Raw genomic sequence first — 23106 nt, 5'->3', positions numbered from 1 at the left:
GCAGGGCTCCTTTGCGAAAGACACCCTGATCTCAATGGCGACTCTCTGTTTAAATAATATAGACATTACACCAACCGCATCTCTTCTCCCATTTTAAGAAACGATTGTACGCAGAATGAGGATCAAGACTATGTATTGTACATAACAAATGGACTTTAATATCATACATTGCCTGCGTTTTATTTGTGAGTAATACAAAACCTATTTGATGATATATACAACAGTGTGAAATTATAAAACATCAGACAACCAATAAATAACAATTCCAAGTGAGTTTTTAGTTTGATCGTAAACTGCCAACTTGGTGAGTTTGTTCCACAGTATAAAGGAGAGTTTAGTGCTTTATTTTAATCTTTAAAAAAAAAGCCAGACTTTAATAGATAAAGTACAGTATTATTGGTTCTAAGAAAAAAAATTATACAAATATTATACATACATTGGTCATGTACAGATCCTAATCTTTGGAATTGTGCCATATATTACAAATTATTTTGAAGAAACAGAAGCCGTGAGCATTGAGCATCCTAATATTCAGTGTGGGGGTTCCATTAGGAGTTTCATTGTCTTGTTTCAGCCCAGCTTCTTCAGTACATAGCTCCCAGTCCTCCATTAGCCTCGTGGAATTGGGAGCTGAAAAACACCACACATATTTTGGCCACACTTATTCCACCGTGCATCCACACAGTCTTGAAATGGACCAGCAAATGCAAAAAGCTGGAAAAGCCCCCCATCAATAAGATATTTCTGACTTTTAGGCGTAAGCCTGGTGCTCAGCTTTCAAATTATATTCCCAATTCCTCTCTTGATTCCAGTCACAGTATGTGTTGGGGTGATGTATCTACTTACCTTATGGGAACACAGGACCCCTGAATACCCTTTCCTGCAGGCACATACATTAGGGCGGATACAGCGGCTCCCATAAAGACACTTCTGTTCACAGAGTGCTGTAGAAATGATAGAGAAATCACAATGTGGGAATGACAAATTTGAAATGAGAATCACAATGCAGAGAAGAGAGAAAGTGAGAGAGAGAGAGAGGCAGCAGGTGAAGTCCTAAATCAGCCTCGCATCCTAATAACGACACCATCATAACGACAGAGCTGACACTAATCTCTCTCTACTCATATTACCACCCTGAGGATTCTGGGTAAGTCCCAGAGAGGGGCCAAAATGGAGCCATGACAACACAGTTACCATAATCATCCCATCAAACCTCTGAATCATTACCATGCATAGCTAAATGCGTACACTGTGACGGAGTCTGCCTTTGAATTTATGACAGAAATGACTTTATTATACACTTGAATACCCCTGTGTGGACTGAATTCTCTCTGCTTCTTGTTCTGAGTTTATAGATTTTATTGCGCCGTATATTTGGGAGATTTACTTACAGCTATTAGTGGTTTGATAGAAATAACTAAATAGGGCTGAGGCAGAGTAAACAGAAATGATTAATCATCTTTACGGACGGTGACTTCACTTTAAAGGGAGTTAAGTACTTCTCTCGTGACTCCCGAGTCATTCTTCAAAGTCACGTATTGGCTGGTTAATGCTGGGATGCTGAACGAGCTTATGCAGGAACTATTAGTGACGCTCTGATGAGATGTAGCTGTTAGCGTTTGTGTGTGTAACAAACACACAGCTGGTTGTTAACGTGGTTAACGTGGACCAGGTGATAAAAGTTCTTAAGCATGGTGGTGGTGAGAGTGGGCTGACGAGGGACGTTTTAGAGACATATGAAACTGGCAAGAAACGTCAATAAAAGAGAAGTATTGCGTGTCCATAAAATGTATATAGTATGTAAAAGCTGGAAGTAGAAGCCTAAGTGTTATTGTTTATTAGTTTTCTCCAATTAGGGGAGGGGTGGTAGGGTTAGGGGAAAATAATAAAGGAAAATATATTTGAAAATAAATATACATATATATTTCCCCCCAAAATATGTGGGGGATTGGAAATGATGCAGACAATTACATTGATGAAAGCCACAATCTATCTGCATTATTAAAGCTGATCTTCCCCCTTAGAAAATAAATACATGAATAAAATCAACGTCAATAAAGATTTTTATCAGCGGTAACTTTGGGGGGAATAACCACTGTCTAAATCAGTTTCTCATTGGCATCATAAACCAGCCCAGGACTGTGTAGAACTGGTCTCAGGAGTCAACACCAGAGGAGGCTGGTGGGAGGAGCTATAGGAGGATGGGCTCATTGTAATGGCTGGAATGGGATCAATGGAACGGGATCAAACACATATGGAAACCACAGGTTTGACTTCCAGACATTACAATGAGCCCGTCCTCCTATAGCTCCTCCCACCAGCCTCCTCTGGTGTTGCCTCCTGAGCCCAGTTCTCTATTTAAGTAGAGACCTGGCCTACGCTAGACACATAACAGGGGAGGAGACAGAACACTTATCACAGAGACAGTTCCACTCTCCACAGGAGACCTAGGTTGGTGGGAGGCAATTAACAGATGATTTCAGATAGTTAACCTAAACACACCACTCTCTTCGGGGAGGAAGTAAGTGTGTGTGTGTACGAGCAGGCTCACGTATGTAGGCGTACTTACGGACTTGGCATAGCATGCCCTGCCAGCCTGGAGGACAGTGGCAAGTGTTATGGCCAACACACTCTCCTCCATTCAGACACTTCTGTAGACAAGTGGCTGGGGAGAGACAAACACAACACCAATCAATTCACAAACCACTGCTTGTGAATGAGTTATGTATGGCTTATGAATGAGTCATGCATGGCTTATGAATGAGTTATGTATGGCTTATGAATGAGTTATGTATGGCTTATGAATGAGTTATGTATGGCTTATGAATGAGTTATGTATGGCTTNGTTATGTATGGCTTATGAATGAGTTATGTATGGCTTATGAATGCGTTATGTATGCCTTATGAATGAGTTATGTATGGCTTATGCATGCGTTATGTATGGCTTATGAATGAGTTATGTATGGCTTATGAATGTTTTAAATGTATTGTGTAGGTACCATTTAAATAAACAGAGTGTTACCCCAAAATCTTTTGCTATGTTGTAATTGTGTTCATATTGTGTTATAAACAGGCTTGTATAAAGCGGTTTACAAGCTGTTTACATTCTATGCGACTACCTGCTGCCATTAAATGCTTGTTTGTGAGGGCATGACAAAGCCTGCTATCGGTGAACCACTACACATCCCAAACACCATGATTAATTGTTTCCGTAGGCACGTGCCTCCACAGCTAGCATGGAAGCATCTGTTTACAGGTAGCGGTGCAACTGTGGGACTCCTACATGAGCCCACTTACGTTTATCGCACCGCTTTCCTCTCCATCCAGATGGACAGTCACACACATCTGGACCCACGCACCGCCCGCCGTTCATACACATGGGCTCACATACACCTGCATAGGGGAGGGAGGGAGGGAGGGAGGGAGAGACTAAAACTTACCAACTCAGCTCATACATATTCACCAGAATAAGTACAGTATCTCGCATGGCAGAGAGATTTTCAACTGACCCATGCATTTACTGTACCTGATAGGTGTAATCAATGCCGTGGAGAGGACAGACAGTTCTGCAATGAGCACATTGCTGAAGCTGTCAACGGCACTAATAACCCATTAGTAGCAAGTTGGTAATGTATAGCTAAATTAAAACCTTCACGTAAACCCCCCCTGCATGCAGCACTATTCTTAGTCAATAGCACTCCATAGCATCAATCTGACTATTCCCAGTTTCCACATGAAGCTCTGAAATGTTGGTTCCTGCTCCCTCGGGCGGAGCCTCTTACTGGTTGCATCCATCAAATGCTTCCCTCATCCATATGGCTCAATTTACCCGCCAATATGCTGTACATTAACAAGGCTCTGGAATAACTGGCTCCACTGTGTTGAGGGCACTTTGTCAGGCTGACACACATATGGTGGTGGGTAATAGATGATGATGATGATGATGATGATGAGGAGGAGGGGAGGAGGGGAGAAGGGGTAGAGGAGGAAGAGAGGAGAGGGAGGAGGCGGAGGAGGAAGAGGAGGCAGATGAGGAGCAGGTGGAAGGGGCGGGTCGTGGAGGAGCAGGTGGAAGGAGCGGGCCGTGGAGGGGGAGGTGGCGTGGCTTTACTCACTTTTTTCACAGCGCCATCCGGTGTATCCCTCGGCGCAGGAGCAGACGCTGTTTCTCATGCATACGCCCCCGTTCTTACAGGCAGGGCTGCAGACAGCTGGGAAACAGCAAGAGGTTGAGAGAGAGGGGAGAGATGGAGAAAGAGAGAGATAAAGAGAGACGTGGGGAGCGATGGGGGTGAGAGAGAGAGAGAGAGAGAGAGAGAGAGAGAGAGAGAGAGAGAGAGAGAGAGAGAGAGAGAGAGAGAGAGAGAGAGAGAGAGATGCACCATTTCAAAAAAGGCGGAGACATCACTCCATTGATCGATACAGTGGTCCGTCCAAAACTGAGGCTTCACGATATATGAGGGACAAAAAGAGTCCCCAGTAGACAGTTACTTAGAGAAATCCCTTGATAATTGGACACAGTGGAACTCTGCCAGAGCCCTTGATGAGCTCATTCAATTCAAACCTAAACCCCTGTCAATCTATTGGATTAGTTTTCCTTTCATTCAACAAGTAAATACACAAGTTAAAACTCCCACAGCGGGCCCATGACTCTGTGTGTTGTCAGGATAGTATGTGGACAAGGACATGGGCGGGATGAATTGTGTGTGTGTGCGGCTCAGCTGGTAAGAGTGTGATGCTAGCAATGCCAAGGTCGTAGATTCATTTCCCGCAGAGACCACATGCTAAAACTGTATGCAGCCACTTTACTGTGAAGCACTTTGGATAAAAGTGTCTCCTAAGTGCAACAATTAAATGAAGAGTGTATTTTACCGTTTTGACACTGGGCGCCGTAGAAGCCCTGGGGACAGCCACATGTGTTCGGACGAAGACAAGTCCCTCCGTTCAGACACATAGGGGAGCACACAGCTAGAGGACAGACACTTCAACCAATCAATCAATCAACCAACAATTCAACGGACCAATCAATCACACGTGTTCCTAAAGCCCTTCATACGTCTACAGCTGTCACACAGCGCTTTACAGCAACCAGACCTCGAACCCCAAAGAGCAAGCGGAAGGACAGGAAGGTCAGAACACACCAGGAAGAGTTGCTGCTGCATGAGCAACCCTGTCCAGGACCAGAGCAGTACCTGTCTCACAGGAGGGTCCGGTCCAGCCAGGCAGACAGGAACACTCATCAGGAGACACGCACTCTCCTCCGTTGTGACAGTGGCGGTTACACACCACTACGGAACAGATAGATGGGATAGAGTGAGCAACACAGAGATACGATATAATTATAAGGTTCTATCTGGATTTTTGTCAAAACTGAGTTGTTGACATGGCATTGTTCGGTAAAATGTTCTCTACCTACAGTATATAGTATACCCCAATTGATGTTAAGTTAAAAATAATACAAGATAAAAAATAACAAATTCAAACCAATGAGGGTTCGGGAACTTTACAGCAAATTATCTCAGAATCATATTTTTGGCAGATAAAACCACATAATTCCAAGGTCACAATATTACTAGAGTGGCTTATGTCATAGACCTTTCTAACTCTAGCAATACAGTTCTATTTAATTCTGTGGTGAGGAGAGACACAGCATTGGCATGAACACCATTGGTTTGCCATTCAAAGTCCAATCCAATTTCAACGTGAGTAACCTGACAAAGATCCACTCTTGGAAAATAAAAGCCTAATTAAAGGTATCAAATGATTTCAAATGTTTTTTGTCACATGCGCCGAACACAACAGGTGTAGTAGACCTTACCGTGAAATGCTTACTTACAAGCACTTAACCAACAAACTAAAAAAAACTAAAAAACAAACACAATAAAATAACAATAACGAGGCTATGTACAGGGGGTACCGGTACTGAGTCAATGTGCGAGGGTACTGGTTAGTCAAGGTAATTTGTACATGTAGGTAGAGGTAAAGTGACTATGCATACATAATAAACAGCGAGTAGCAGCAGTGTAAAAACAAGTGTGTGGGGGGGGCGGAGGTCAATGTAAATTAAGTCCCACCGGGTGCCAATTTGATTAATTGTTCAGCTAGTCCTTATGGACTTTGGCGGTGACAAGCTGTTAAGGAGCCTTATTGGACCTCGAAACTGGCACTCATGGTACCAGCCGATTCGCGTAGCGGTAGCACAGAGAACGCATATGGAGCTTCAGGTGACATGGAGTCCTTTGACACATTTTTTGGCCCTTCCTCTTAGACACCGACTAGTACAATAAACTCAGCAAAAAAAAGTAAAACGCCCCCTCTTTTCAGGACTCTGTCTTTCAAAAGATAAATCGTAAAAATCCCAAAATCTAAACAGATCTTCATTAGTAAGGGTTTCAACACTGTTATCCCATGCTTGTTCAATGAACCATAAACAATTAATGAACATGCACCTTTGGAACGGTCGTTAAGACACTAAAAGCTTACAGACGGTAGGCAATTAACGGTCACAGTTTGTTATGAAAACTTAGGACACTAAAGAGGCCTTTCTTACTTGACTCTGAAAAACACCATAAAGAAAGATTGTCGCACAGTTCCTGCTCATCTGTGTTAAACGTGCCTTAGGCATGCCTGCATCTCTCTAAAACAAAACATCCCTAAATTCTATCAGCATATCGATTGTGCTACCCAGGGCTGGAAAGAACCCTAGAGATCAATTGTTATACTATAATTTCCCCGACGCATATAGGCCCTCCCCCGCCCCCTTTTCGGAAAAGCTGACCCAGACTCCATTTTTGTTTTGATTCCAGCCTACAAACAGAAACTAACACACAAGCTCCCGCGCTCAGGTCTGTTCAAACGCTGGGTTCCGACCAATCTGAATCCACGCTTCAGACTGCTTCGATCACGCGGAATGTGGAATATTGTTACCGCATTGCGGTCAACACAATATTGACGAATATGCTGATTCGGCTGAGACGAGTTCATTAGGAAGTGCAATTGACGATGTTCGTACCCACGCAACGTATTTAAAACATTCACAAACCAGAAAACCGTGGATTGACGGCAGCAATTCGCCGGTGAAACTGAAAGCGCGACACCACTGCTTTTAACCAGGGCAAGGTGAACCGAAGTCATGACCAGAATTACATAACAGTGTAGCTATTCTCTCCGCAAGGCAATCAAACAGGCTAAGTCCCAGTACAGAGACAAAATCGATGTCGCAATTCAACAGCTCAGACACAAGAGGTATGTGGCAGGGTCTACAGTCAATCACGGATTACAAGAAGAAACCAGCCCCGTCGCGGACCAGGATGTCTTGCTCCCAGAACCAGGCTAAACACACTTTTTTGCCCGCTTTGAGGACAATACAGTGCCACTGACACGCGCCCCCTACCCACAAACCTGGGGCTCTCCTTCACATGCAAGCCGAGCGCTGAGTAAAACATTAAACGTGTTAAACCCCTCGCAAGGCTGCCAGGCCAGAACGGCATCCCAGCCCGCGTCCTCAGAGCACTCCGCCGCGACCCAGCTGGCTGTAGTGTGATTTACGGACATATTCAATCATTCCTTATCCCAGTCTAGCTGATTCCCCACTGCTTACCAGAGGGCCCACCATTGTTTCCTGTTTCCCAAGGAAAGCTAAAGGTAACATGAGCTAACAAACACCTACCGCCCCGTAGCACTCACTTCCGTCAATCATGAAGGTGCTTTTTGAGAGACTAAGTCAAGTGACCAATAATCACCTCCAACCCTACCGGCACACCCTAGACCCACACACATTGCGTTACCGCACCCCAATAGGTCACACAGACGACCGCCAATCGCCACCACACTGCACAACTGCCTAAACCCATCTGGACAACGAAGGAATACCCATGTGAGAATGCCGATGTTCATACCGATTACAGTCAGCATCTTAACACCAATAGTACCCTCCCTACAACTCGTCATCAGACTCGAGCCAACCTGGGTTCTCGACCCCGCCCTGTGCAAACCACCATGGGTCCTTGGACTTCCTGACGCGGGCCGCCCCCCAGGTGTGAGGGTACGGATAACAACATCTCCACCCCTGCTGATCCTCCAACACTGGCGGCCCCCCACAAGCGGTGCGTTCTCGAGCCCTCTCTCTGTACTCCCCCTGTTCACCCACCCACCACGACTGCGTGGCCATGCACGGCCTCCAATCAATACATTCAAGTTTGCGGATCACGACACTAACAGATGGTCAGCTTGATTACCAACAACCGAGCGAAGACGGAAACTACAGGGAGGAAAGGTGAGGGCCCTCGGGAGTGTGGTGTCAGGAACAAAATAACACTCAACCTCACAACGTCAACAAAACAAAGGAGAATGATTGTAGGACTTCAGGAAACAGCAGAGGGAGCATCCCCCCTAATCCAACATCGACGGGTCAGTAGTGGACGAAGGTTGGAAAGTTTTTAAGTTCCTCAGGTGTACACATCACAGCGACAAACTGAACTATTGTCCACCCCACACAGACCCAGACGGTTGTGAAAGGCGCAGCAGCGCTATACCTTCAACCTCAGAGATGCGCTTGAAGAGAAATCGGACTTGTCACCAAAAGCACCTCACAAACTTCCTCTACAGATCGATCCACCAATTCCGGTGAAGACGCTCACTGTCGCGGCTGTATCACCACAGCCTGGTACAGCACTGCTACTCCGCCCACAACCGTTAAGGCTCTCCAGAGGGTAGTAGAGGTCTGCAGATACGCTAATCACCGGCGGGGCATCTACCCTGCCCTCACCAGGACACCTACACACCGAGTGTCACGGAAGGCCATAAAGATCATCAAGGAACAACAACCACCCAAGCATGCCATAGTTCCCACCGCTTCCACCCCCAGTATCATCCAGAAGGCGAGGTCCAGTATCAGAAGTGCAAATCAAAAGCAGGGACCGAAGAAGACTTGACAAAACACGCTTCTATCATCAAAGGCCATCAGACTGTTTAAACGCCTACCATAAAATTTAGCGGACCCCGCACATTGCTCAAACAATACTATGACTCAATTCCAAGACCACTTTTAAAAATGGCAATTGATGGAATATATGTAATAAATGCTACCACTAGCCACTTTAAACAATGACCACTTTAATATAATGTTTACGATACCCTACATTTACCCAATCTCTATCATGTATATACTGTACCTCTACATCATCATAACTGCATCTTGCCCATACCATTTAGTAATACAGTGTACCACTAGCCCACCTTTTATAACTAATGCAATCCATTATGCTTTACATACCTTACAGAATACTCATCTACTCATATGTATTGGAATACCCCAGTAATCTACATATACCATCTACTGCAGTGCTTGCCATGCCGTTCTGTACCACCACTCATTCATATATCTTTATGTACATATTCTTTATCCCTTTACACTTGTGTGTGTGTATAAGGTAGTAGTTGTGGAATTGTTAGGTTAGATTACTTGTTGGTTATTACTGCATTGTCGGAACTAGAAGCACAAGCATTTCGCTACACTCGCATTAACATCTGCTAACCATGTGTATGTGACTAATAAAATTTGATTTGATTTGATTTGCAAGGAGGCATGAGGACTGCAGATGTGGCCAGGGCAAAACATTGCTATGTCTGTACTGTGAGACGCCTAAGACAGCACTACAGGGAGACAGGACGGACAGCTGATCGTCCTCGCAGTGGCAGACCCCGTGTAACAACACCTGAACAGGATCGGTATATCCGAACATCACACCTGTGGGACAGGTACAGGATGGCAACAACAATTGCCTGAGTTACACCAGGAACGCACAATCCCTCCATCAGTGCTCAGACTGTCCGCAATAGGCTGAGAGGCTGGACTGAGGGCTTATAGGCCTGTTGTAAGGCAGGTCCTCACCAGACATCACTGGCAACAACGTCAACTATGGGCATCAACCCACCATCGCTGGACCAGACAGGACTGGCAAAAAGTGTTCTTCACTGACGAGTCATGGTTTTGTCTCACCAGGGGTGATGGTCGAATTCGCGTTTATCGTCGAAGGAATGAGCGTTACACCGAGGCCTGCACTCTGGAGCGGGATCAATTTGGAGGTTGAGGGTCCATCATGGTCTGGGGCGGTGTGTCACAGCATCATCGGACTGAGCTTGTTGTCATTGCAGGCAATCGCAACGCTGTGCGTTACAGGGAAGACATCCTCCTCCCTCATGTGGTACCCTTCCTGCACGCTCATCCTGACATGACCCTCCAGCATGACAATGCCACCAGCCATACTGCTCGATTTCCTGCAAGACAGGAATGTCAGTGTTCTGCCATGGCCAGCGAAGTCTGGGCCCTTTTGGATTGGAGGGTGAGTGCTATGGCCATTCCCCCCAGAAATGTCTGGGAACTTGCAGGTGCCTTGGTGGAAGAGTGGGGTAACATCTCACAGCAAGAACTGGCAAATCTGGTGCAGTCCATGAGGAGGAGATGCACTGCAGTACTTAATGCAGCTGGTGGCCACACCAGATACTGACTGTTACTTTTGATTTGACCCCCCTTTTGTCCAGGGACACATTATTCCACTTGTTCCGTTTATGTCTCAGTTGTTGAATGTTGTTATGGTCATACAAATATTTACACATGTTAAGTTTGCTGAAAATAAACGCAGCTGACAGTGAGAGGACGTTTCCGGTCCTGGATGGCAGGAACTTGGCCCCAGGGATGTACTGGGCTGTACACACGACCCTCTGTACGTGGAGAAGCAGTCATGTGTGTGGGTCCTACATAATTTGAACAATGTGTGAGTGATGGCATATTCAATTTGCATGATGAATGATTTGTGATGATGTGTGTTGAACTCACTGGTCTCACATCTGGGGCCCACAAAGCCGTAGGGACAGGAGCAGGTGCTGGGTCCCACGCATGTTCCTCCGTGCTCACAGGGCAGACTGCACAGAGCTGTGGGTGGAGATGATATGAATGTGTTATGCATGGGTTATGAATGTGTTATGAAGTTCTTCTGTAGGTAGCCTTCAAATAAAGTGTTAATGGGAAAATATTCATGACGATAAGCAGCCAGGCTTTGCCCTCACATTTCTACATCAGTCAGCTAGGACTAGGATCCAGTGTCTCACTACAGCTTGGTTAACCTTATCTCCATTGCATTGGTGGGGTGGACTCTGACTTTGAGCTGTAGGTGGCAGTAGTGTTTCAAGCCTCTGTCAGTAATGTGTCAGACCAGCTCAAGGAGGGAGGGCTTATCAAATGCCCACAACTGCTTAATTAGATCTGCACTCACTCGCTCGCACACACGCACGCACACACCCAACTGTACAGTACCGGACATGGACCGGCCTTCTCTCAGCAGTGCCTTTCTGTTTTTTACTGATGAGCTTGCTTTCTCTGTGTGACAACAAGCTCCTGTCTGTAGTCTGACACAGCACACAGAGACAGCTCTGATTGGCCCTAACGAGAACAGATAGGCCGCGTCCGATATGGCACCCTATTCCCTACATAACGCACTACTTTTGACCAGATCCCTATGGGCAAATGTGCCATTTGGGACGCAGACGTATAATTACCTGTCTCACACGTCTCCCCGTGGTTGCCTTTCAGGCACTCACACACCCCCGGGGCGACGCACTGGCCTCCGTTCCTACACTCAGGTTTACAGATCGCTGAGGAGAAGATTGTAAAGACATCAAACGATACAAAAGGTTGAGCAATGCCTGGGAATCAAAAAGAATAATGTCAGGATGATGATGTGGTATTTGGAGAGGCTAAGAGAGAGCGAGCGAGTTAGAGGGGAGAAGAGGGAGGGAGAAGGGAGAGAGAGAGCAAGAGTGAGGGGAGAAGAGGGAGAAAGAAGGGAGAGAGAGAGAGAGCAAGAGAGAGAGAAAGAATGAGAGGGGAGAAGAGGGAGGGAGAAGGGAGAGAGAGAGAGAGAGAGAGAGAGAGAGAGAGAGAGAAAGACAGCGTTTTACCTGTTTGACAGTTGGTCCCGGTGTAGCCTGGTTTACAGCGGCATGTGTTGGGAGCGGCACACTCCATGTTCCTGCCACACGCATGCCTGCACACAGCTATAGATAACAGGCAGGCAGGCGACACACACACACAAACACACACAGAGGCAGCACCATAGGCCAATTACAAGCTGCTTCCATCTATTCCAACTCCAACCTCACAATGTACAGGCATTCTGACAGAAACATCTGTCAACTCAACCCAACCCACGCTGCTCTGTACAGGGAGCACTCAGCTAGTCATCTTGAAAAACGACCATCATTAGGATGCCTTTTGGAGAGGCTAGAGAAAGGCATCACTTTCAGTCATTGAAAAGACTGATGCCACAGGTGGTATTCAATACAAGCCGGTAAATAGCAATGGTCAAAGGTCTCTATAATGGACCAGTGATAATAGATAGCGTTTCTCAAAGCAGTAGCTCTTTCTCAAGCAGTGACACAGTGATAATAGATAGTGTTTCTCAAAGCAGTAGCTCTTTCTCAAGCAGTGATAGAGTGGCTATGGAACCCTGACCTGTTCACCGGACGTGCTACCTGTCCCAGACCTGCTGTTTTCAACTCTCTAGAGACTGCAGGAGCGGTAGAGCTACTCTTAATGATCGGCTATGAAAAGCCAACTGACATTTACTCCTGAGGTGCTGACTTGCTGCACCCTCGACAACTACTGTGATTATTATTATTTGACCATGCTGGTAATTTATGAACATTTGAACATCTTGGCCATTTTCTGTTATAATCTCCACCCGGCACAGCCAGAAGAGGACTGGCCACCCCTCATAGCCTGGTTCCTCTCTAGGTTTCTTCCTAGGTTTTGGCCTTCTAGGGAGTTTTTCCTAGCCACCGTGCTTCTACACCTGCATTGCATGCTGTTTGGTTTTAGGCTGGGTCTGTACAGCACTTTGAGATATCAGCTGATGTACGAAGGGCATATAAAATACATTGATTTGATTTATAATAGATAGTGTTTCGCAAAGCAGTAGCTCTTTCCAAGCAGTGACACAGTGATAATAGATAGTGTTTCTCAAAGCAGTAGCTTTTCTCAAGCAGTGACACAGTGATAATAGATAGTGTTCTTCAAAGCAGTAGCTCTTTCTCAAGCAGTGACACAGTGATAATAGATAGTGTTTCAAAGCAGTAGCTCTTTCTCAAACAGTGACACAATGAATAGATAGTGTTTCTCAAAGCAGTAGCTCTTCTCAAGCAGTGAACAGTGATAATAGATAGTGTTTCTCAAAGCAGTAGCTCTTTCTCAACAGTGACACAGTGATAATAGTAGTGTTTCTCAAAGCAGTAGCTCTTTCTCAAGCAGTGACACAGTGATAATAGATAGTGTTTCTCAAAGCAGTAGCTCTTTCTCAAGCAGTGACACAATGATAATAGAATAGTGTTCTCAAAGCAGTAGCTTCTTTCTCAAGCAGTGACACAGTGATAATAGATAGTGTTTGTCAAAGCAGTAGCTCTTTCTCAAGCAGTGACACAGTGTTAATAGATAGTGTTTGTCAAAGCAGTAGCTCTTCAGCAGTAGCTCTTCCTCAAGAGGAGGGATCAACCTTAGGCCTACTTCACAAGCCTCTTCATTTTTTTGCAACTCTAATGTTCCTTTTTGTCTTATAATCACATTGATCTGTAATCTTTTGTTTTTAAATAAATAAATACAATAAAAATACCTCTGCATGTTTGTCTGTCTCCGGTGTATCCCAGGGGACACCTTCCACAGTGGAAGCCCCCGTCCCTGGTGGGTTCACAGGGGACCCCTGGGAAACAGGGCATGTCAGCGCAGGTCAGAGGCCGCTCCCGCTCCACTGCCACAGTATTACTGATCCTGGTCCCACGGTGGAGGTGGGGAGACGTGGCCCTGTGGAGGGGGGGAGTAAGGGGGGGTGTGTGGTGGTGCTTCCGGGCAGGGGTGGTGAGGGTGAGGGAGACCAGGGGTTCCTGTGGGTGGTCAAGTAGGTCAGAGGGGTTCGAGCCAGGCCCCGTCAGTGCTCCGTCGGCGGAGAACTCGGACTCAGAGAGGGAGTAGGTAATGGAGGAGAGGGCTGCGGTCAACGGGGCCACAGCTTTAGGGAGGGTCCAGGGCTTGGTCATGGTGGGCACCACTACCACATTTATGAGCTTCCCTTGGGTTGTCTTCCTGGACCCTGTGTTGGCTGAGGAATGGGGTGGAGTCACCTTGGATTGGGGTGGAGTAACCTTGGAATGGGGTGGAGTAACCTTGGAATGGGGTGGAGTAACCTTGGGATAGGTGGAGTATGGAGGAGTAACCTTGGAAGAGGTGGCACTCCGCATGACAGCTACAGACTCTCTGGTTGTCGCCTTGAGTGAGGTAGCGCTGGCATTGGCACCTGTTTTGGCACGAGTCCTAGTGAGGGCACTGATGGCATGATGACTGCCCATGGTGAGGCTGTTGGAACCTTCAGGTGACATAGGGGTGTGTCTATGAAATAGGGGCGTGGCCGCCTCTCTCCACCCAGTGATTGGCCCTCGGGCAGGCGAGAGGGGAAGGTGCGGAGGGCTCTGATAGGCTCCCCTGGAGACTGGCGAGGAGAGGGAGGAGAGATGTTTGACTGCGTGCCTGGGGGGCAAGGTGGGAAGGTGGAGTTGGGACACTTTACTGTTGCTGTGGTGGTAGAGTTTGCTGCTCTTGGCTATTGTTAGCTGCTGCTGGGTCAGGTGAGGGTTATCTGAGGGGACATGGGGAGATAATGATGTGACACACAAAAAAACTCTATACCTATAAAGTTACAGTCTTAGAAAAAAGGATTCCTAAAGGGTTCTTCGCCTGTCCCCATAGGAGAAGCCCTTTTAGTTCCAGGTAGAACCCTTTTTGGGTCCAGGTAGAACTCATTTGGGTTCCATGTGGAACCCTCTGCAGAATGGGTTCTACATGGAACCAAAAGGGTTCTACCTGGAACCAAAAAGGGTCCTTCAATGGGTTCTCCTATGGGGAAAGCTAAAGAACCCTTTTTCGATTCTAGAGAGCACCTTTTTTCTAAGGGTTAGGGTTGTGGTTGAGGGTTAGGATTGAACTGGAATGTAGACAAGCTGGACTCTCCAGATAAACGTATTACAGCAGTATAAAATATCTTTGCGTCATCAGACACAGTGCAAGAGAAAACAAAGATGTGGTAAATATCTGTTCTAATCTAATTAACATCTGCTATAAACACTGATGTTGACACAGAACATGGTTGGAACAGAATCAAGACCATTGGACGACTCATGGGAACAATAAAGTTATTTAAATTCTAATTGAAATGAAATAATAGTGTTACCCGCCAAATATTAACCGACACCAGCTTTAATGACATATTGAGAGACGCCACCCAACTCTTCATTGATTTATTGTCCCCTACTGAGACTGACTGGAAACATCACCTGTATTGAAACCTCACAAAAGATGCCCAAATCACTTCATAGAGGAGTCTGATACACAGTGAGGGAATTATAAACCACACACACACCACACACACACACACACCACACACACACACACACACACCACACCAACACAACACACACACACCACACAACACACACACACACACACACACACACACACACACACACACACACACACACACACACACACACACACACACACACGGCTGGACTGAAAGGGAACTGACTGTGTAGAAAACAACAGGGTTGGGTATTAAACACTTACAGTATGTGATTTAGAACGGGGGCTGCACAAATTAGGAGATGCACTAAAATGATTTATCTAGTACAATTAAGAAAAATGCCATCACACTGGCAGGGTAAAGAAACAAAATACATAAACATTGCCCAAAAATATTCGAAACACTGTAAACTAGTCTGTGCTCTTCCAAACAACACGGCATGGGTCCTAGCCACTCAATAGTAGGACTGACTAATGATGGGAAATACTTTAACTCTCACTCTAAACAAATCTGTTTACATTTTTCACATCCTCATGAATGACGAATGCACAAGAAAAGCATATTCCACTGACATTAATTTATCATCTGGAAGTGCCTGCTGTTGACGTGGACAGTAGACACATAGGGACAGAGAGTCCCAAAGAAGGAAGGGACAAATACGGAGGATATAAAACAGAACTAAGCTGAGAGGAGAAGATAGAGTGCAAAGCTTTCCACATTTCACTGATCTACAAAAAAAGTGATGATGATTAGCATATTGAGCTTATTGATAGGGCAGCTTGGCCTCAGAGCCATATGAAGCATACTGTATGTATTTTTATGGACCTCCAAGACGTATGATATGTTCTAATGGTCTAGTTCAGGGTTCCTCTATTGGCGACCCGAGTTTGGCCAGTGGGGTTTTTATTTGGCCTCCCAAGTTTTCTGAGAAAAAAATTATAAAGTTGAATTTAATTTATATTTTTATTGCTGGACATAATAGACTGTAAAAACATCAGGAAATCAGCTCCAAGTGATTATAATTTAAGAAATATGTTCCCAAGTATTCCCACGCATAATAGAGAGACAAGTAATCGTAAACAAAATATAAGCAAGGCTTGAAATTAAATATCTGTTCGGACTTCTTGTGATCAATTTGCAGTCTACGTTCTGGCCCCCCGACCATCCGCTCAAATTTTTTTGTCCTGCAGCCTAATATAGTTGATGATCCCTGGTCTAGTTACCTTAGACAGAAACTAAGGTAGGGATGTTGGTGGGGAAGGATGGGTGGGCATATTCCGCGACCATCTAGCAATCCAAAGGTTGCGTGTTTGAGTCGTGTCGGGGACAACTGTAGCATTTTAGCTAACCCTTCCCCTAACTCTTTTCCTAACCTTAGTTCTCCTAACCTGTTTGTGTTCACATTTTACATAAATTACCCTAACCTTTGTCGTTTGTTCTCCTAACCAACAACGTAAATATGTATATGTAAAGTGTGACATGTAAAATGTATGCACATGTAACAAAAAAGCTGTAAAAACAAAAATATATTTTTGTGTCCTCTGAAGGGCGGGATGGGTTAATACAAATTAAGTAATTCTCCTTGGTTGTTAGGATGCAACAAGCAACCTGGTCTCAGAAAAAGACGTATACTACTATACGTTCTTCAAGATGTATGTTAACTCATCCAATTCGTTTGCTATTGTACGACCGGGTAAAACATTTGACGCTATACGGGTAAAACATTTGACGCTATACGTCCCCTAAATCGTACGATATTGTACAACCGCTATTCCATTCATAATGTAACGTAATATAATTAAATATACAACACTAAATGGAGGAAACATGTTTACATACCAAATCTTACGATTGCCCTGAGACCAGGGCTAATAGGGATGTAAAAGGCACAAAGGCACTTGAGGACCATTCACACTACATCAGATTGTTTTCAAATAGTTTTCCAACAGTGACAGTAGAATAAATACTAAAAAGTCAATGTGTGGTGCACGTACTTTTTATTGACATATTTTTTAAAGTACTAACGTATTTAGATAGCCTGGTGCCAGATCTGTTTTTGTCTTGCCGATTCCTATGGTCCTTGGCATAGGCAACAACAGGTGTTGGCTATACAGCACAAACAGATCTGGGACCAGGCTAGTAACTATGGCCAGGGAGGTGGTGTAACACTTCAAGCCGAAGTCTTACCTCGAGCGGTTTTGGTGCAGGTGCGTCCGTTGCCATTGAGGGGCGGTGGGCAGCGCCCGCAGACATAGCCCGTGTAGGGTGGACGTCGGTCGATGCACTGGACCCCCAGGAAGCACGGTCGGCTGGCACACGTACCTGTCACATTGTTGTTGTTCCCTGCATGGGATGATAGCCTTAAGCCTGGAACACATAATCACTGTTTTCAGCCCCAGGACATGTACATATATATCAATTCATTCCCTTCCCCCTAGCCTTCACACGAACAGCGATGTTCCCCCTTTGTTTATGCTCAGATGGGATGCTGTAATCAGCTGCCAATGCCTCTGCATCGGCCACACCATGCTGTCTTCGTTTGCATATTTCACGATTAGTCATAAATCAAATAAGTACAGCCCCATAGATGTAAACAGCTCACAAATATCACTGACGTACAGTTGCCTACCGGGGTGATATATTCAACACTGCCTGACAAATTTTATGTGGCAGAACACGCAGTTAAATCCAAAGCTGCTACAGTTGCTAATTGCTCAAATGTCTTTGATTAAAATGCAAAGTCTGGGAAGACCAATTATATAAAGGTACTTTATAACTGAAATTAGGGCCGTGGAGAAAGTCTTAGTTGGCACTTTGTGTTTTGACGGCAAGAGGCTCATTACGGTGCTTCAGGATGAAAGTCTCGGAGTAATTGATTGATACGCTATCAAGGTCAGAAACCCCTTGGAGTGAGCGAGAGAGATGTGTGTGTGTGAGACCCCGACTGTGTCCCCTGTCTTCACCTCCAGACCTGCCTTCACCCCCAATCCAGCTGCATCAGCTTCCCTCTACCCATAGGCCTTCACTCCCCTCCTGGGCTCCCCTCTCACCCCCACCCACAAAGAAGAGTGATGAAAATTCCAATCGCCCTATTAGTCTTAAACAAAGCTATGTACTTTAGAACTAAAACTGCTGGTATCATTGGCACTTTTAGATGGATTCTGTCAAGTTTGACCCATAACTTCGTCCTTGTCCTTTGTTTCGCACCTTGCACAGGCACCACATCATCCGCCACATCATCAAAAGTGTATTATGTCTAGACTATGCTGTATTATGTTGGTATTGCACATTTCTCAGCATATCTCTATTCTGTGACGGATCTATGGAAGAGAGCAGACTGAGACCGAATGACTGTCATCGCAGTGCAGTTAGAAGCTTTGAAACGTGACACTGGCAACCCTTCTCTTTTTCCCTATTTGCGTGCCACACAGCGTTTCCTCTCCCTCTCAGTCTAATAAAGCGTTCCATCTTCACGGTGACAAAATAGGAAAAAGAATGGACCATCTGTCTTTTATTAAGAAGTGATTTATCAGCGTTATGACTCCACATATTAAGGCTTATCGCCTGTGAATTTTGTCTCATTTTTGACTAGGGCAGCAGAATCCACTCAGACGATGGGTGGTTTTATCGGAACGACGGGGTCGACAGGAGATGACATATTTCGCTGTGTGCCTTTCAATCCCATCTCCAGCCCTTTAGTGTGATGATGATGACAGGCAATTTTGCAAGGCCGCTAACTGGGCTGGCTGTAGCTGCCAATGCCAATGAGGTACTCAGTCGCGGAGTAATGTGACACCCCTGATTGGCTGTTATACGAGCCCTGGTGTTAAACAGCCTTTTGTAGGCGATCTGAAGAGTATCAGTCAGGGTCTTTTGGGGAATACGGGGTATGGTAGTAGGTGCCAGGCGCACCGGTTTGTGTCAAGAACTGCAATGCTGCTGGATTTCTCACGCTCAACAGTTTCCCGTGTGTATCAAGAAAGGTCCACCACCCCAAAAGAACTTCCAGCCAACTTGACAAATGTCGGAAGCATTGGAGTCGACATGGGCCAGCATCCCTGTGGAACGCTTTCGACACCTTGTAGAGTCCATGTACATGTCCCGACGAATTGAGACTGTTCTGTGGGCAAAAGGGGAGGGGGGAGTGCAACTCAATATTAGGAAGGTGTTCCTAATGTTTGGTACACTCGGGGTACTTGCCAGTTTTTTGTCCATTCTTAGACGGTGTATGTACAGCTGGGGCTTTGACAGGTGCCCTGTTGGTCTCTGGAAATCCAGGCTGATTGGTCGGTGGGATTCCAGATCTGCCAGTGTCCATCCTGGGTGGATTGTGTTGGTCTGGTCTGTTGTTGGGTGAGGGCTTAGAGGTGGTGGTGGTAGTGGTGGTGGTGGTGGTAGGGACAGTGGTGATTGACCGTACAGCTGCTGTTGTGTTAGAGACAGATGTGGACACATGGAGAGAGTAAGAGGTGGGCTTCGTAACACCTCAGTGCTTTTATGATGCTGGGAGAGATAGATAGAGGACACGTCAGGTTCAGCGCCAAACATTTTGTCTTATGCTGTCACACAACCAATACTGTTTTTATTCAACATTTCATAGAAACTTCTCACACTCTATTCAAGAATGTTGGTCCACAGTTTATCAGCTCTTTTGTTTTTTTTTGTTTTTTACAACACTTTTCATCCCACACCTACAACGCTAGAAATCACAGCTCCACAATAGATCTGCGAGCAGCAGATTTGTGTAAAAAAAAACTGTTTTAAAAAGAGAAAGAAGAGCAGAGCAGGAGGAGAGAGATAGAGAGACTGTGTGATTGATGACGGCAGAGCGGAGCGATGGCAAGTGAAATAAACCTGGCAGTGTAACTCCTGCCGAGGCAGCGTGGCACTATAATAAACAAAGCAGAGGACCACTCAGTCGAAACTCATCGCTCAGAGGGAGAAAAAAGATCAGGGAGAGAGAAAGGCTAAGATGCTTGGAAAAGAAAAGAGGGATGTTGGTGGAAACATGGCATGGCTTTTCGGTAGCAAAATGGTGACTAAGTGTGTGTGTGTGGGTGTGCGCGTGTGCAAATGCGTGTGCGTACGTGCGTGCCTGCACTCCTGCAGAATTCAAGTGGTTTACCGTGGACTACAGAAACAAACGTCTGCTGAATGAAAATTTGATTTTCCTCTAGGTACATTTGTATGTGTGTCTTATGGATGGTTCCCCAGCTTCGCCCCTGCTCCCCTTAGCCCTGTTCCCCTCGCCCCTGCTCCCCTTAACCATGTTCCCCTCGCCCTGTTCCCCTAGCCCTGCTCCCCTTAGCCCTGTTCCCCTCGCCCGGGCTCCCCTTAGCCCTGTTCCCCTTAGCCCTGTTCCCCTAGCCCTGTTCCCCTCGCCCCTGCTCTCCTTAGCCCTGTTCCCCTCGCCCTGTTCCCCTCGCCCTGCAGCCAGGCGGTAGATCACTCTGTATTCAACTAGGCCATGCTCCTTCCATACTCTCCCCCCTCACATCTCCTCACCTCAGCTTTAGGCTCAGGCAGTACTGTTGATCACTCTGTATTCAACCAGGCCATGCTCTGTGCTCCCTTCTCACCCAGGCCCAAGACCTCACCTCACCTTACATCACCTTGCCTCACCTCAGCTCTGTGGCCCAGGCGATAGATCACTCTGTATTCCACCAGGTCATGCTCCTCTTCCATCTCCCTGCTGCTAGCCAGGCCCCTTACCTCATCACTGTATTCTGCCATGCGCCTTCCTCCCAGCCCTCCCTCCTCTGCACCCTTCCAGGTTCCCACACTTCACCTCTAATGGCCTTTGTCAGTTAGCTGTCACACCTGAGGTGTTGTGGCAGCACTCTGAGCCTGGGGCCAGGTGTCAGGATACACTCTGCTCTGCTCTCCCTCAGGGAAGAAGTGCTTCACCAATTAACTCAGCTCAACCCCGATACCTCCCCCAAAAATGAAGAAATGAAAACACACCCAAAAATGATTTATGGGGTGGAAGGGGGAGGAGGGAGAGAAGGGGCGAGCCATCACCTGCCCTCTGGTTTCCATTGGACATGCATCCCTGTTGGTAATCATGTGAGCGGTTCAAAGCGCACTGGCAATTATTCCCATTATTGTGTGAGTAATGATATCCAGATATGGGAATTGTGGAATGCTGAGCTGGAATGTCATATTGTTTCTGTTTGTCTTGTCAAAGATAATAGTGACTGTCTGGTCTTCCCACAGTTACAGGTGCATACAGCTTTACATTTCCATCCACTTCCATATTACAGGTGGGAGAAAGTTGCAAGTACCTCTGGAATGTCTTTGTAACATTCCTTATATTCATATCAAATCAATCCCTTTTCTACATTGATAAACAAGGCCCACAGTCTGTTTCTATGGGAGTGAATTGGCTAATTGATACAGTAGTGTAGTAGCACTCGTGATTTGATTGACCATGCCGACCTGTTGATGTAAAAAGTGTTGATAAATACATTTGATTGATCGACCATGCCTACTTGTGCAGGTGGTCCCATCTCTCAGCATGCCGTGGGGACAGCCTCCACACCTGTAGGAGCCGAAGCTGTTGAAGCACTGGACTCCAGGCAAGCAGGGTGTCCTCTCACACTCATTCACATCTTCCTGACAGGTAGCGCCTACACAGAGTCCCAGAGACAGACAGACATTATTACAACAGACAACACAAAGCCAGAGAGCCAAAGTCCATTACTACAACAGGTAGCTCTAATACCCACAAAGGCAGAAAAACAAGGTCTGAGCCAAGCTCACAGACATAGAGACATAGAGCCAAGGAAGCCCAATACAACAACAGAGAGTTCATGTATTTTCAGCCAGTGACGTGCGGTCAGGGTAGGCACAATGAATGAAAAAAGAACTGCAATGAAAAATAAATAAATATACATTTTATCAATAATAATTTTGTTATCTTCATTTTTTCTCTGCATGATAAAATCGATTTCTGAACTAGCACTTTCCAAACTTGCGGTGATCTGCTACAAAATACACAAGTAGGCCAAACTCCGAACTCAAAGCAAGGCACTGACATGATTTGTGCATGCATGTTTCTACCTTATCCTCTAACGAGTCACAAACCCGGATCCGGGATCCCCCCATCAGAAAAGCAGACTAGCATAGCCTAGCCTAAAGCTACAGGGATATCATATAATAAAATGTTCATGAAATCACAAGTCCAAGACACCAAATGAAAGATACAGATCTTGTGAATCCAGCCATCATTTCCGATTTTTTATTTTTTCCGATGTTTTACAGGGAAGACACAATATGTATTTCTATTAGCTAACCACCGTAGCAAAAGACACAACTTTTTTTTCCCACCATTTTTTTCCTGCATAGGTAGCCATCACTAATTCGACCAAATAAAGATATAAATAGTCACTAACCAAGAAACAACTTCATCAGATGACAGTCTGATAACATATTTATTGTATAGCATATGTTTTGTTAGAAAAATGTGCATATTTCAGGTATAAATCACAGTTCTACATTGCAGCTGCAATCTGAAATAGCGCTGAAGCAGCCAGAATAATTACAGAGACCAACGTCAAATACCCTAAATACTCATCATAAAACATTTCTGAAGAATACAGCAGCATACAGCAAATGAAAGCCCAACATCTTGTGAATCCAGCCAATATTTCTGATTTTTTAAGTGTTTTACAGCGAAAACACAAAATAAGCATTATATAGCTTA

General features: G+C 45.6%; 1 protein-coding gene across 3 annotated transcripts in view; it reads right to left on the bottom strand.

The window, feature by feature from the left end:
• Window positions 1-361: 361 nt before the first annotated feature.
• Window positions 362-23106, bottom strand: part of LOC111953346 (von Willebrand factor D and EGF domain-containing protein) — a 52920-nt gene continuing 30175 nt past the window's right edge. Inside the window, exons 22-35 of one of the 3 annotated variants that reach the window (XM_070435477.1) lie at window positions 21893-22030; window positions 19602-19826; window positions 17589-17768; window positions 13665-14681; window positions 11959-12054; window positions 11557-11652; window positions 10838-10933; window positions 5193-5288; window positions 4873-4968; window positions 4116-4211; window positions 3298-3393; window positions 2570-2665; window positions 847-944; window positions 362-630 (exon numbers count right to left, since the gene is read on the bottom strand). In XM_070435477.1, the coding sequence (XP_070291578.1) occupies window positions 610-630; window positions 847-944; window positions 2570-2665; window positions 3298-3393; window positions 4116-4211; window positions 4873-4968; window positions 5193-5288; window positions 10838-10933; window positions 11557-11652; window positions 11959-12054; window positions 13665-14681; window positions 17589-17768; window positions 19602-19826; window positions 21893-22030 (2447 nt within the window). In that variant the 3' untranslated portion in view covers window positions 362-609. The remainder of the gene's footprint in view (window positions 631-846; window positions 945-2569; window positions 2666-3297; window positions 3394-4115; window positions 4212-4872; window positions 4969-5192; window positions 5289-10837; window positions 10934-11556; window positions 11653-11958; window positions 12055-13664; window positions 14682-17588; window positions 17769-19601; window positions 19827-21892; window positions 22031-23106) is intronic. The other 2 variants (XM_070435479.1, XM_070435478.1) reach the window with 2 other exon arrangements.

Source organism: Salvelinus sp. IW2-2015, linkage group LG27 (assembly GCF_002910315.2).
Source record: "Salvelinus sp. IW2-2015 linkage group LG27, ASM291031v2, whole genome shotgun sequence".
Taxonomy (NCBI): Eukaryota; Metazoa; Chordata; class Actinopteri; order Salmoniformes; family Salmonidae; genus Salvelinus; species Salvelinus sp. IW2-2015.
Note: the sequence above shows the minus strand (reverse complement) of the source record. Positions and strands in the feature narration are given on the sequence as shown.